Source organism: Vombatus ursinus, unplaced genomic scaffold (assembly GCF_900497805.2).
Source record: "Vombatus ursinus unplaced genomic scaffold, bare-nosed wombat genome assembly UNPS02014786.1, whole genome shotgun sequence".
Classification (NCBI taxonomy): Eukaryota; Metazoa; Chordata; class Mammalia; order Diprotodontia; family Vombatidae; genus Vombatus; species Vombatus ursinus.
Window position 1 is genome coordinate 46,643,894 of NW_020954564.1, and position 15,671 is coordinate 46,659,564.

General features: G+C 46.3%; 1 protein-coding gene across 1 annotated transcript in view; it reads right to left on the bottom strand.

Annotated features, from left to right (window-relative positions):
• Positions 1-892: 892 nt before the first annotated feature.
• Positions 893-15,671, bottom strand: part of LOC114047121 (steroidogenic factor 1) — a 42,984-nt gene continuing 28,205 nt past the window's right edge. The window contains exon 7 of the mRNA XM_027867862.1: positions 893-3,880. Within this exon, the coding sequence (XP_027723663.1) occupies positions 3,633-3,880 (248 nt within the window). The 3' untranslated portion in view covers positions 893-3,632. The remainder of the gene's footprint in view (positions 3,881-15,671) is intronic.

Sequence of the window (15,671 nt, forward strand, 5' to 3'; positions counted from 1 at the left end):
GTGGAAGGGAGCTTGGAACATAGAATGTTAAAACATAAGACTCTTGGAGCTGGCAATTTCAAATACAGAATGTTACTCCTAGAAAAGATCCAAGACATAGAATGTTAGATGATAGAATGTCACAGCTGGAAAGAATCTCAGAAATCATGAAGCCTAAACCCTCACTTCATGGGCGAGAAAACTGAACCTCAGAGAAGGAGAGGTCATTTAGTGTCCAAGGAGCACTGAAATCTAGGTCATCTGATTCTAAGGTACTGTGTGTGTACTGTTCATGTTCAGTCATTTTCAGTCGTGTCTGACTCTTCGTGACCTCATTTGAGATTTTCTTGGCAAAGGTACTAGAATTATTTGCCATTTCCTTCTCCACCTCATTTTACAGATGAGGAAATTGAGGCAAACAGGGTTAAGTGACTTGCCCAAGGTCACACAGCTAGTGTGTGAGACCACATTTGAACTCAAGAACATGAGTCTTCCTGACTTCAATCTGGCACTCTACTGAGCCACCTAGCGCCCACTGTGTGCACTACCACAGTGCTTTGAGAGGGTGCTTCCTCAGTGTCCCTATCTGCTTTTTGAAAACCACTGATCCTGCTCCTTCTCATTTCTTTTGGTTCATTCTCCCTTCCCCTAACCCCCACACATGCATACACACACATGCACATGTACACGTGCACACATATGCACCTACGCACGCACATGTGCACAAAAACCCTTGGTAGAGAACTGGGAATATGCTATCTAGATCTGGTGATCTACATGTCTGTCTCTGCTGAGTTTTTACCCTCAGCCTTATCCACCACCCTCCGCCTTCCCTCAGTGCTTCAACCAAGGAGAGACGAGATTGTACTTCAAGCTTCAAAAGACAAAAGTAAAAACACTTCGAAACCAATTGCAAAATTTATTGGAGGAGGGCAGAAAGGTAGAGACCTTCCCATTGGGGAGGGGGAGACACTTAAGGGCACTTCTCGTTTTCCAGAAAGAGGACACTGTGTGTCTCCCATCCGCTGGTCACCAGCTCTTCAATGGGCTGCCCAGTTCAAAGTGGGGACTGAATCACAGACAGAGACTGACAGATGGGAAGGAAAAAACACCCATGCTCTTGAGCCAAGATTCACCAGGTTTGGGCAAATGGCAACAAGGAAGGCTCTAGGGGGAAAGGTCCCTGGTTCATCTATTCATGCACCATCTTATTCTGAGAGACTCTTGCCCCTTACCCCACCTAGACTGCCAGCCCATCCCTGGTGATGGGGATCCCTTAGGCAGATGGGGAAAGTGGGCAGGCGTGCTAAGGAACTGGAGCTGAGGACAGATCTACAAAGACTCTGGGCCACTGAGAGTGTAATACAGAAGAGGTGAGGAAGGCTTCAGGATGGGACCTGTGTTTGGGACAGAAAACGGGAAGGGCAGATGGACCAGTACCAGGCAAATGAGAACCCATTTTGCCCATAATGCCAAAGCATTATGATTGGCAGGTGCCAAAGTCCCCATTCCCCAACCCCTCACCTCAAAACAGCTTTTGCCTCCCCCAGCCCAGCAAAGGTGAACAGGTGCAGGCCACAAGCAGAGCTCCTTGGCAAAGTTTTCTTCCTGGGTGTCCACGAGAGAGAGAAGGGGCTGCCCTCTACCCTCCTCAATGGACCAGTGTATCTCCACTGAAACAGAGCACAGGCTCAAGATTTCTTTCACTTCATCCCCACATACAAATACACACAAAGCCATCCTGAGAACCCGCCTAGGGTCTGAACCACCCCTAAAGGAATAGAGTTCCCTTGAGGGATGAGGGTGGGCCAGAGATCCCAACCATTCTAAATCATGGAATCTCTCAGCTAGAAATTACCCCAGGTCATCTGGTCAGAGGATTCCCCCCTACCCATTCCCGAACATAAGTCCTCCCCACAATGTCCCCAACATGTTGGTCATTCAGACTTTGTGAAGTCCTCCAGTGTGGGGAATCCATTTGACATTTGGACAGCTCTGGAGGTAAGGATATTATTTCTTGGGTGGGTCCTAAATCTGTCATTCTGCAATTTCTACCCACTGCTCCTAGATCTGTCCTCTGAGGCCGGGAGAAATGAGTCTACTCTGGATAGCAGAACCCCAAATCCCTGTAATTAAAAGAACTTCAGGACAATTGCCCAATTGCATAATGAGGCTAGGGAAGAATGAAATGTTGGTTATGGGGATGTAACAGCACTGGGGGAGCTGGCGGTGGCTGCCAGCCCTTAACCCTTTCCCTTACTTCTTCTCACATCCTAGGATTGTCCCCAAATCTCTCCCACAGAGAGTTCCATCTCCCTCTCAAGGAGTGATAGAGATGGTTGGAGAGAGCAGACCTTTTCTGTAGCCTTGCAGATAATACCAGCCTGGATTTGCCAAATGAGAGGATGGAATGTGAATCGTATCCAATTCTTTTCTCTAAGGAAGATGGGGGCTTCCTGTGCCAGCCCGTCTCCAGGTTCCCTCTGTCCACCATTAGCCTCTGCCCAATGTGACTCACTCTTTTATTGCTAAAATAACAAGATCTATGCAATAGGGGCTGATCCCCACCCTACTTCTACTCATTCTATGCTCTTTTAAGGGTTCATGAGGAAATTGGAGAAATGCACGATGAGCTGCTGCTGTGGGCTTCCTCCCTGTCCTTTCAGTGGGGAGATGCTCTGCCTCGTCTTTTCCTCTCTCCCATCTTCTCCCTGCATCTAGGGGTATGTATCATAGAGTCCATGTCTGTCCCATGGGGAAGGTGAGACTAAGAAAAAAGGCCCCCTGCGAAGTTACACGCCGTCCCCTCTGACCCAGTCCCGTGCTTCAGCCTCTCAGCACAAAGATCAGGATGGAGTAGAGAGAATGCACCACCTCTCCCCTGAGAGCTCGGGTCTAGTGGTTGGCAGTCAGTCAGCTTAGCCACCCAGCCATTGGCTAAGTAGCTCTATAGAAGAAGAAAATGATAGGGCTAGAAAGGACCTTATTGATCATCTCACCCAACATCTCTTCATTTTACAGAGGTGGAAACTGAGGCACAGAGAGGGAAATTGACTTGCCCAAGGCCACACAGTGAGTTACCATTAGGGCCAGGACTAGACCTCAGGTCTCCAGACTTCAAGGTCAGAGCTCTTTCTATCACACTGACCTCTCCTAAGTAATTACCATAGAATCCTAGAGTTTAGAGCTGGAAGGGGTCTTAGAGATCATCTAGTCCAACCACTTCATTTTACAGAAAAGGAAAATGAGGCCTGGGGAGGGGAAATGACTTGCCCAAAATCACACAGGTAGCAAGTAGCAAAGCCAAGATTTGATCTCCCAGGACATCAGCCAGGTCAGGAAATACTCCGGCTTAACAGAGGCCTGGGAGTTGGAGGCACACATGGGCACATGTGCTCACACACGCATACATACACATACACACACACCAGGGGTCAGGTCCATACCCTCCCTCCCTGCTTTCCCAAACACTAGCCAGGGAGCATGTCCCTGGGAGGGTAAGGGTGGAGCAGTTCTGAGAAATAAGACCCACCAGGCTTGTGATAATAAAATAAATCATCTCCAGATATGGCCAAGGCCACCCCTCCCCTGCCCTGTGGCCTAGATCCCAGCTCCTCGGAGTCCCAGGGACTGGGCAGGGCCAGGCCAGAGGCTCAAGTCCGCTTGGCATGCAGCATCTCAATGAGCAGGTTGTTGCAGGGGACCTCCCCACCCAAGTGCTTGTGGTAGAGGTACTCCTCAGCCTGCATGCTGAGAGAGCGCACCTCAGCCAGGCGCAGGAGCAGCTGCCGGAACTTGTCGCCACAGTGCGGGTAATGGCACATGGTGTACTCCAGCAGGGCCGCGTTGGCCTTCTCCTGTGCATCCTTGGCCAGGCCGTGATTCTCTAGGAACTTCACATCTGTAGAGAAAGGCATATCATCAGCATCACCACTATTCCTGTCTCTTTCAGCTCATCTCCGGACTCATCCTTACTGCCTGGCCACCCTTGCCCCCATGCCCATCATCACCACTGGCACTGACTGTCAGCTTAGCCCAGGCATCATCCTTCTCTTCTCCATCCCCATTATTCATCAGCATAGGATAATGGGGGAAAAAAAACAATAAATTTGGAGCCAGAGGGCCTGGGTTCAAATCCTTGCCCTGCTACTTGGCCTTGGATAAATCACTTATCTTTCCTTTTCTGTGCCTCCTCTTTAAATGTGGTACAATGGACAACCATCCCCCAAATCAGGAAAATCTGGGTTCAAGGTCCCTTGCGCGCGCACGCGCACACACACACACACACACACACACACAGACTATGTCACCCTGGCCAAGTTAGTGCCCGGGCAATTCTCTAAGATTCTGAGTAGAAGTACTTTCTTCACCACAAAGCGACTTATATGATTGAAATCATGGGTTTTGTCCCTTTCCCTGCAAAATGATTAAAATGAACCAAGTGATGTCTAAGTTCCTTCCATGTCTAACAGAAAGATATAGACAAAATCTTTTGCAAGATCAGAGGAGGGAAAGATAATTATGATTTTAGTTAACATTTGTGTAGCACTTACTATGTGCTAAGCCCTTGACAATTATTATCACATTTGATCCTCACAACAACCCTGGGAGATAGGTACTATTATTATCCCCATTTCACAGATGAGGAAACTGAGGCAAACAGAGGTTCAGTGACTTGCCCAGAGTCACACAAATAGTAAGTGTCTGTGGCTGATTTTGAACTCAAGTCTTCTCCATTCGAGACCAAGCACCCTGTCCACTTCATCATTTAGCTGCCATAGTGAAAGATGACTTCTAACTGGTCAGATATGGGAAAGTTTCATGGAGAAGGTGATGTTTAAGCTGGATCTTTGGGGATCAGTAGGATTTCAATAGCTATAGACGGAGAGAGATGGAATGTCAGGCATGGAGGATAGAGTGAATAAAGACACAAATGCAGGAGAACATGGGGTATTTATGGGGGGACGATGTAGTCTCTTCTGGCCAAGAATAAAGTACATGGGATGGAGTTGCATTTGCTAAAGCTGGAAAGATCATAGAGTACTTTGAATACCCAACTAAGGAGTGCAGACTTTCTTCTGTAGGCTATAATAGAAAGCTATGGCCCTGCATAATCAAGTCTGTGCACCAGGAATATGGAGGTAGTATTTTATGAAGCACGGAATTGGAGGAGACAGCAACAGCATCACTAGTCCCCATCATCACCCTCAGGCATCAGCTGTTTCCCATATCCCTTTATCCCCATTCCTAGTGTCTATATCCCCATCATCACTATCTTCAGCATCTCTTTAAAGTCACTATGATCCCCATTCCCAGCATCCCCATGACCATCATCCCATCTCCATGGCCACCATCCCCACCCCCATTACTATCATTACAAAGTTCTGATAAAGCACCTGCTTGCTCTAAGGATTGTACAGACAAGATACTTCAGCCCCTGAGGTCTGGGAGTTCACAATTGGAGACATATACATTCCTGTACAAACTCCCATGGAAAGGATGCCCAGGACCTCCTAGTATAAATGTGCCATAGGTGAAAGGGAATGGGATTCAGAATCTAAAGGCCTGGGTTTGGGTCCAGACCCTGTCAGCTTGGACTGGTCACTTCCTCCTTCAGTTACTTGGCTTCCTCTTCCGGGGATCTGGGGATGACACAGGACTTGCCCTCCATCCCTCACAGGGTCGTGGTGGGAAAATATACTTTGGAAATCTTTAAAAAGGCTAGAGAAACATGAACTATGACTATCTCTGACCAGCAGTCATTCAGCTTTCAATTAAGGAGCTCCAATGATGAAGCTTATTAACCATAGCCTGAGGTGGCCCATTTCACTTTTGGAAAGCGCCCAGCTTAGGAAGTTTGTTTTTTTTTTTTTAAGATAAGCTAAGTTCTACCTCCCAGTTACATAAATTCAATGCTCTTTCTTCTAGTCTCAAGTCCATAAACAACCCTTTGATTTCTTGAAGACAGTGATTCTGGTCGCCCTAAGTCTTTCATTCTCTGAGCAAAAGATCCCAGCTCCACCTGTTGAAAACTTTTTTCCTGATAGGCTCAGCAAAGGTTTTACCTCCTTTAGGAAGCCATTCTGATCCACCTCTCTTCCACCACCACCAACCCCCACCCCACACAGCTGAAAGGATCTCTCTCTCTCACCTCAGATTTTGCTAGAGCACTCGGTATGGATTGCTCCTTTACTCTCATCCCATTTTGGAGACAGCCCAGGACCTTGAACCCAAGAGCCCTGGGAAAAGCTTAGCTTACCAGTCCTGTTTCCAGCCTGGCCCCCACAGCCATCATTGAGGGGAACCATCCCTATGGAGAAAAGTCCCACCATCCCCTCCCCACCCAACCACTGACCAAGTGCCAATGAAGGGCAGGTCAGCCCCCGGCAGCTGCCTTTGCAGGTCTAGGCAGCCTTGCCTGCCTGGCTACTGAGGACCCAGAAAAAAAAAAGTCTTCACCACCAAAGACCTTGGCACCATCAGCAGAAATCATAAGCAGATATGATTTTATCAATGAAAACGACATTTAAGAGGATGTGTCACCATCGGCTTTGCTGCTGCACCCTAAGGAGTGTGGGGCCTTTCCATCTGACTTGTAGCTGAAACCTCCTCAAGGTGTCATCACAGTGCTTTGCACATAGGAAGAGAGGAATAAATGCTTTTTCATTCATTTATCATGTTTTACCTTGCATCATACTTATTTGTGCACATGGTACATCCTTCTTAATAGACTGTAAGCTCCCTGAGGGCAAAGATCATATAATTTCTTATCTTTATATTCCCAGAACCAAATATAGGGCCCTTGCACATAGTAGACACTGAAAAATGTCTTCTGGAGGAAATGAATTGTAGAACAAGTAGAAAGTGGAAAAGGAAGGGAATAAGAATTTATATAGGGCCTGCTATGTGCCAGGCACTGTGTGATAAGCTCTTTTTACAAATATCTCATTTGATCCTATCAACAACCCTGCAAGGCAGGTGCTATTGTTACCCAATTTATAGTTGAGGAAACTGAGGCAAACCGAAGTTAAGTGACTTGCCCAGGGTCACACAGCTAGTAAGTGTCTGAGGCCGAATTTGAATCCCTGGTCTCTACCCATTGCACTACCAGGTAGAATGATGACCTGGAATGAGCAATGAATGCATAGTCAGAGGAACTGACCTTAAATTACAGCCACGCGCTTACTACATGTGTGTTTTGGCAAGTCATTTGCCTGCTCTGGGCTTTTTAGTCTCCTTATCTGGAAAAAAAAAAAGGAAGAAATTGAACTAGATGACCATTCTGTGTTCTAAGATTCCTTCCAGCACTAACATTCTATGTTCTAAAGCTCTTTCCAACTCTAGAGCCCATGATCAGGTGTGTTTTCATCTCTGCTTTATGTTTACGTCCCTCCTGGTGAACTTGAGGGGTGGGGGAGGAGAGGAAGGGAGAGTGTGGGGAGCCTGAACCTCTCAGATGGAATCGGCCTGGTCTCTGCCCCTCAGGAAAAGCTCCAATTCTAATCCCCCTAACACTCAGGTGCGCTGAAGAGGCCCAGAGAGCTCAACGATCATGGAAACCCTGATCCCCCTGCCCGCCCACAACGCCTGCCTAAGGCCCTTGGCGTCCACAACAGCTTTCAGGGAAATGTGATCCGGAGCAATCCGAGGCTAAGGTGCCCCCAGATCCTGATCCCTGTATCGCCCCCGTCCCCATGAGTGCGCATGCACACACACACACACACACATACACACACACACACACACACACTCTAGTTTAGCCCTAGGGCCCAACACCCCCCAAGCAAGAAAGGAGGCTCTCACAGCATTAACCAGCAGCTCAGGGTACTGGGGACCCCTCCCACCCTAAGAAATTGCTGGTGAGTATATGTTATTAAGTTAAAATTAAACTATAAAATTAAATGATTATTAATCTCATCTAAGATTTAGTAATAAAATTTTAAAAATAAAGATAGGACTGGGCACGTAATCTCTTGAGTCTTCAGTTTTTTTATCTGTAAAATGATGGGACATGAGTCAGGGGATCTAGGTCTGAATCCCTGTTCTGACACTATGTAACCTAGACTAAGCATAAGGACAACCAGGAGGCTCAGTGGATCGAGTGCTGGGCCTGGAGTTGAAATCTGGCCTCAACACGCACTGGCTGTGTGACCCTGGGCAAGTCACTTCACCCTGTTTGCCTCAGTTTCCTCGCCTGTAAAATGAGCCAAAGAAGAAAATGGCAAACCACTCCAGTGTCTCGGCCAAAAAAAAAAAACAAAACCCAAGTGGGGTCATGAAAAGCCAGACGCAACTGAAAAAGTCTGAACAACAACAACAACAAAAAGCCAAACGTAAGGAATGGGATTTGCGGACTTTAGACCTCTCCATAAATGGGAGTGGACATTATTAATATATATAATCCAGTGTGTGATTCAGTTCTGTATTGATACGCATAATTCAGTTCACAGGAGGTGTGATATTGTGGAAAGAGTGCCAGAATACGCCTGAAGACCTAAGTTCTTCTACTCGCTGCATGACCTTGGGCAAGTCAATTCCCCTCCATGCTGAAGTGTCCCCGCTGGTAAAATGAGGAGCTGAAGGAGGCAGCCGTGAACCTGGAGCTTGAACTGGTGTCATAGGGCCTGAGCTTACATCGTGGTCTGCTACTTACTACCTGCTTGACCTTGGGTCAGTCACTTAACATCACTGAGCCTCGGTTTATTCCTTCACTCAGAGGCAGTGGCTGCCTTGTAGCCACTTGTATAGGTGCCTGCCAGCCCTAGAGTGACGATCCTGTGCATCTCCTCGATCCGTGGGCTCCCTCCTGCAGGGCTGTAGGAAGACAGCGTCATGAGCTCCACTGACTAAGATAGCCCCTCACCCGTCGAGCTCTCTGCCCTCATCAAGGCTGATGCTCAGACAGCAGGCACCCAGCCCATTGCCAGTGGAGACTGGAAGCCAGCCTGGCCTGCTATAACCTGCCCAAGCTCATCTTCTGCTGGCAGAGAACCCTTTGAAAATCCAGTCACCTCTGAGCCACCGTGAGGCATTGAGGGTGGACATTGGTGGAGGAATGTATATGTATAATTTAGCAAGTTAGCAGTAGTAGTAGTAGTACTTTTATATTTTCCAAGAGCTTCACACACATGGCCCCATGAGGTAGTAGGGCAAAGACATCTCCCTCTTTAGCAACCCAAGCTCAAAGATAGGAAAGGATTTGCCCATAGTCACACAGCTAGTAAATGGAGAGTCAGGACTTGAACCCAGATCTTTTGACTGTAAGTCCAATGATCCTTCCCACAAGACACCCACCCCAGACACAGGACCTATTGCTTCCAGCTGTCTCCAGGTCCACCCTAATATTCTGCATATTAAGTGGGTTTAGTGAAGCTCAATTTACCTTCTCCACCAAAATAAAACTCCTAAGCAGCTCAAGGGGAATTTCTAGGGCTTCTTCTGTATTTCCAGAAGCCGAATGTCACCCTCCTCCCCAGGTAACCTGGCACTATGGACTCAACTTAGGGTCAGAACACGTGGGTCCAAGTGTCAGCTCACTTGCTATGCAAATCACTCTGTCTGAACCACAATTCTCTCTGTAGTAAGGTAGTAAAATGGAGATTTTACTCAGCTTGGTTAGTTGGATAGATAACTGACCTCAGAGTAAGGGATGTGGTATGTGTTGAAGGTCACATAATTGCTGTGTGACTGGCAAGTCATTTAACCCTTGAATGTCCCCAGTTAACTCTATAAGACTATTATTTGTGAAACAGTTACACGTCTGCATTGGTAGAAAGCATTTCCTTACCCCTTTAATGTAGGGAACTCCTATACTAATGAAATCACTAGTTCAAACATATACACACACACACACACACATGTACATACATACATATGTGTGTGCATATATGTGTGTATACATATGTATGTATGTATGTATGTATGTATGTATGTATGTATAATCATAGCTTGGGCAACTAAGTAGATAGAGCTTCTGCCCTAAAGTCAGGAAGGCTTAAATTCAAATCCAGTCTCAGACACTACTAGGTGTGACCCTGGGCAAGTCACTTTATGTCTGCCTCAGTTTCTTCATCTGTAAAATGGGAATAATAATAGCACCTACCTCCCAGGGTTGTCGTGAGGAGCAAATAAGATAATATTTGTAAAGCACTTTAGCACAGTATCTGGCACATGGCAGGTGCTACATAAATAGTTATTAATACTATTATATTATTTATCATAGCCCTAGAGCTGGAAGGTATTTTGGAGGCTGTCTAGCCCAACCTCCTCATTTTAGAGATAAGGTTAAATGACTTGCCGTGGCTCACACAACTAGTAACTGGCAGAGCCAGAATCTGAACCGAGATCCTCTAACTCCAAATCCAATTCTCTTTCTTCTTCAACATATTGCCTCAAGGAAAGAGACTTCCACCCAAAAACGAGCTTGAAACTCGGACCTTTTTAGATCAGAAGTGTGATGTTCTACTGACTGAGTTATCCAGAGCTCTCCTCCTCTTCTCCTCCTTTTCTCCTCCCCATTTTCCTCCACTCCTCTTCCTTTTCTTCCTCTTCCTCATTCTCTTTTCTTCTTCCTCCTCCTCATTCTTCTCTTCTCTTCTTCTTCCTCTTCTCTTCCTTTTCTGCTCCTCCTTTCCTTCCTCCTTCTCCTCTGCCTCTTCCTCTTCCCCATTTTCCTCCTCTTCTTCTTCCTTCTCCTCTCCTCTTTCTTTTTTCCTCCTCCTCTTCCCCTCCTCCTTGTCCTCATTGTCCACTCCAGGCCTAGCATGAAAGTCTGGTTTCAGGGGAGGAGGTTTTGAAACCTGGCAGGACTTCCTCCCCCATAGCCCTCCTCATGTGGTGTGGAGGCGATGGGCTTTTGAAGGCCCTACCAGCAGAGTAGAAGCTCAGAGAGGGCACCTCCCACCTCCATCCTCTACTTTGTTCTCTCACAGCACACCCCTGGCTCAGGCTCTCAGCCACCCCCTACCTAGACTGTTGCAATGGTCTCCTAATTGGCCTGCTTGCTCCAATTCCCTCTACACACAGCTACTGAAGTGATTTCCCTAAAACACAGGTCACTCCTCTGCTCATTAAACTCCAATTATTCCCTGTTACCTCCAGGATCAAATATAAACTCATTTGTTTAGGCCTCAACCTACCTTTCCAAACTTAGTACACATGACTGTATCCCCTTCATCTACAATCCAGCCCACCTTGCCTTACTGCTCTTCATGCACAGTGCTCCATTTCCATCTCCATGCCTAGAATGCATTTCTTCTTCAGCTCTGATTCTTAGCATCCCTCGTTTCCTCCAAAGCTAAGCTCAAACCCCACTTCCTACAGGAAGACCTTTCACGATACCCCCCCAGGGGTATCTCTGCCCTATTACCTTGAATTTTTGTTTGTTTTTACACACACACACACACACACACACACACATTTTGTCTTCTATGATGGAATGTAAGCTCTTTGTGGGCAATAACTGTTTAATTTGCCTCCCCCCCTTTCATCTCCCAGGACTTTATCACTCCTGCTTGCTTCATCAAACAGTAAATTTCTTCAAGATCCGTCAGGGTGATGTTGCTATGAGCCCTGGGGGAATGCCCCTCTGGGGAGGCACCCCAACTCTAACAGATCTGCCAACTCTGGGACCTTCTAAGGGCCAACAACCTTCTCTGACTGTGTGACCTTGGAAGAAAAGAAGAAAACAAACATTTATTAAGCAACTATCATGCGCCAGGCATGTGGCTCAGTGCTTTACAAATATTATCTTATTTGATCCTCACTGCAACCCTGGGAGGCCCAGGGTCTGGCACTTGGGAAGTGCTTAACTGATTCTAGATTAATTGATTGGTTGGCAGGTTCTACAAAGCTAGAAGGATCCCAATGGGGAATCAGTATGTCATACAGGCTGTATGTCTGCTGTGGGATGACCAGCCTAGCTAAGAATGAAGAGGGTCATTACAAAGTTAGCCACCAGCAAAATAAATTTCACAACCGCAGAAACTCTTGGAATATCTGCCAAATTAGAGATGGGTCGCAATCTGAGGTGGTGGAGGGCATGCCCACACTGATAAAATCATCAAGCTTTGAAGTATTGGTGTATATGTAATTTTATGGTATAAAATTATTAGAGCAATTGATCATATTTAAATATCATATAATTATATGAATAACTAGGTATTACAAAGATATTGTTTAATGATGTTCTTGACTCTGCTATTTATAACCTATACAGATTTGGGCAAGTTCCTAACCCTCCCTGGGCCTCAGCTTCCTCATCTGTAAAATAAAAAGGTTGAGTTAAATGATCTGCAAAGTCCCTTCAAACTCTTCATTGAAAGATGCCCTTATAACTACACACATTTCTGTAATATTTAAAAGTTTTCAAAGGACTTTGCTCACAGCTCTGTAAGGTGTGCTTGCTCTCTCTTTGACAAAAGGTCATATAACCGGTGAACGCCAGAGCCTGGATTCAAATCTCATGCTCCTAGCTTAAAGCCCAGTTTTTTTTCTACTCTGCTGCCTCATTGTGTGACCTTAAGCAAGCTACCTTCCCCAGGCCTTTGATATTTCCTATGTAAAATGAGGAAGTGGACTTATAAGTGGCAGCAGAGGTCATATTCGAACCCAGGCCCTTTAACTTCAGCCTTATCTTCCCCAAGTCCCAAGTGCCTGTTTGAGGTCCAAAGAGTGGGAAAGACTGTCTGAAGGAAGCTAGGTACTACAGTGGAGAGAGCACAGGGCATGAAGTCAAGAAGACTTGAGTTCAAATCCGGTCTCAGATATTCACTAGCCATGTGACCCAGCACGTTACTTAACCTCTGTCTGCCTCAGTTTCCTCACCTGTAAAATGGGGATACCAGCACTTACCTCCCAGGGTTGCCATAAGGATTGAATGAGATGATATTTGTACAGCACCAAGCCACATGCCTGGCACATAATAGTTGCTTAATAAATGTTTGTTAGGGGCAGCTAGGTGGCGCAGTGGATAGAGCACTGGCCCTGAAGTCAGGAGGACCTGAATTCAAATCCGACCTCAAACCATACACCTGACACTTACTAGCTGTGTGACCCTGGGCCAAGTCACTTAACCCCAATTGCCAAAATAAATGTTTGTTTTCTTCCAAGGTCACACAGTCAGAGAAGGCTGTTGGCCCTTAGAGGGGCCCAGAGGTAGCAGATCTATTAGAGGGGTGCTTCCCCAAAGGGGCATTCCCCCAGGGCTCATAGCAACATTAGCCTAACCGAGAGGATCTTGAGGAAATTTACTGTTCCCTGAAGAAAGTGGGGAGCAAATAGGAGCCACAAAGCCCTGGCAGATGGAAGGAGGATCAGGAGGAGGTCGTTTGGTGCTGTAGAAGGAGTCATGAACTTTGATTCAGACTCTAGCACTTCCTAGCCCTAAGAGTTTAGCCAAGGGGCAGCTAGGCGGCACAGTGGATAGAGCACCGGCCCTGGATTCAAGAGGACCTGAGTTCAACACTGGCCTGAGACATGTAACACTAGCTGTGTGACCCTGGGCAAGTCACTTAAGCCCATTGCCTAGCCAAAAAAAAAAAAAAAGAGAGAGAGAGAAGAACTTAGACAAAGTTCCCCTCTCTGGGACTAGATTCCTCGTACTTGAAATGAGGGGATGCTGTGCACTGTCAGACGAGCTCTGAGGTCTCTTCCAGCTGTCCTGTGCAAATATGCTCATCACTCACACTCTCTAGTGGGGGAAGACCAACTTCTGGGGTCAGGAGAAGGAATCTTTTCTCTCCTTCACAAGCTCCAGCAGACAGCCCAAGAGGGACCATTGTATCATATATCTGAGCTTGAAGAGTATTAGTCCAATTCTGCAAGTCCCTCATTTTGTAAAAAAAAAAAAAGAAAGAAAGAAAAAAGGGGAGGAGGGGAAACTGAGGCACAAGGAGGTAACATGATTGGCCCAGGTGTATACAGGTGGTAAATATCAGGAGCAGAATTGGAACTCAGGTCCTATGATTTCAGAATCAATGCTCCTTCTACTATGCTATGATGAGGTAGGACTCTCGTACCTTCTCCCTCCCCCCACCAATATCGTCCACAGAAGGATACAAGGTGATACCGGCTAGTGGAGCATACAGCCCTGAGTGTCCATTCCCCTAGGGTCATCAGGGCCTATGAGCAAATCCATCCCTATTCTGCCTCCAAGCCCGCCTATCTGCCCAGTCAGGTGAGGGCACAAGTGGGGACTACTTAGGACCACCATCTAAGTGAGACAGGTAACAACACCAGGCCAGGCAGGGGGCAGGGGGAATGAGACAGGTCAAGCCTTCCCACGTGGGGCTCCTTCATTGACGGTCACAGGCTTGAACGAGGCAGGGCAAGAGCTTCTATGGCTACCTCAACTCCACCCCCCCCCCCAAATCCCTCAAGTAGAGCATCAAGTCAGAATCTTTCACCATCAGAGCTTGAAGTAATCTTAGGACACAATGTTAGAGCTAGAAGGGACCTGAGAACATAGAATATGGAAACTGGAAGTGACCTTAGAATATAAAATTATAGAATATTACAGCTGGACAGGGTATTAGAAAATGTAATGTTAAAGCTGGAAGAACACAGAATGACTTCCATGTAAATAAAGACAACAATAACAGCAACAAAAGCCAGCTAAATATAGAGGAATCAGAAAGGTCACAGAAACAACAGCAATTTTGTTACTACCTCGTTAAAATTATTTTGGCTTTAAAAAAAATCTGTAAATAACAAGCTTATAGTTACATGTACAATCATTTAGAATCACTCGTTTTGTTATAGTCTATTTGCTTTTGTTTTTCTTATTTTTTTGTTCTTGTTTATATAATATGTATACTTGTCAATGGAAGTTAACATAGTAATAATAAAAAGAACATAGACTGTGAGAGAGGAAAAAAAACATCTGAGCTGGAAGGGATCTCAGACCAAAGAACATTAGAAAATAGAATATAGAACACCAGAGATGGAAGGGACCTTGGAACACAGTGTTAGAACAGAGAATACCTGAGCTAGAATATTTGTGCTACAGAGGATCCCCAGGCTGTCTAGCCCAGTCCTTACCTGAAACAAGAACTCCCTCCTCAACATCCCTACCAAGGGTCATTCGTGTAACCTCAGCACAAACCTCTGACTTGTAGAACTTCTAAGCCGTGGTCTTAGTTCTGCCCTCTCTTGGGGTCAAGAGAACAAACCTGCCCCCTCTTCCAAAGGTCAGCCCTTGGAATACTTGAAAACATAGAGCACATCCCCACCCCACTCCCAAGTCTTCTTTACTTGAGGCTAAATGGCATCCTAATACCATGCTATTGGTCCACAGACCAACAGATCAAATGGTCTGCCAATGGAGGCAAAAGGTGGGCACCATCCACACCTTTGCCTGGCAGGGTCATATTAATAATAACCCCCACTTCCATAATGCCTTCCTCACAACCCTACGGAGTGCATTATCCTCATTTTATAGTGGGAGAAACTGAGACCCCGAGATGTAAATTAACTTGACAGTAGGATCATAGATTTAGAGCTGGAAGGGACCTTAGAGACCATTAAGTCCAAACCTCACATTTACGAATGAGGAAACCGAGGCATAGAGCAGGAAAGTGACTTGTCTATGGCCATACCTATTAGAAATAAGATGAGATGCTTCACTGGGGCATCCTGGCTGTTGAATTCAACCCTCTTCCCACTTGATCCATTTTCCTAGAAATGCCATCTTC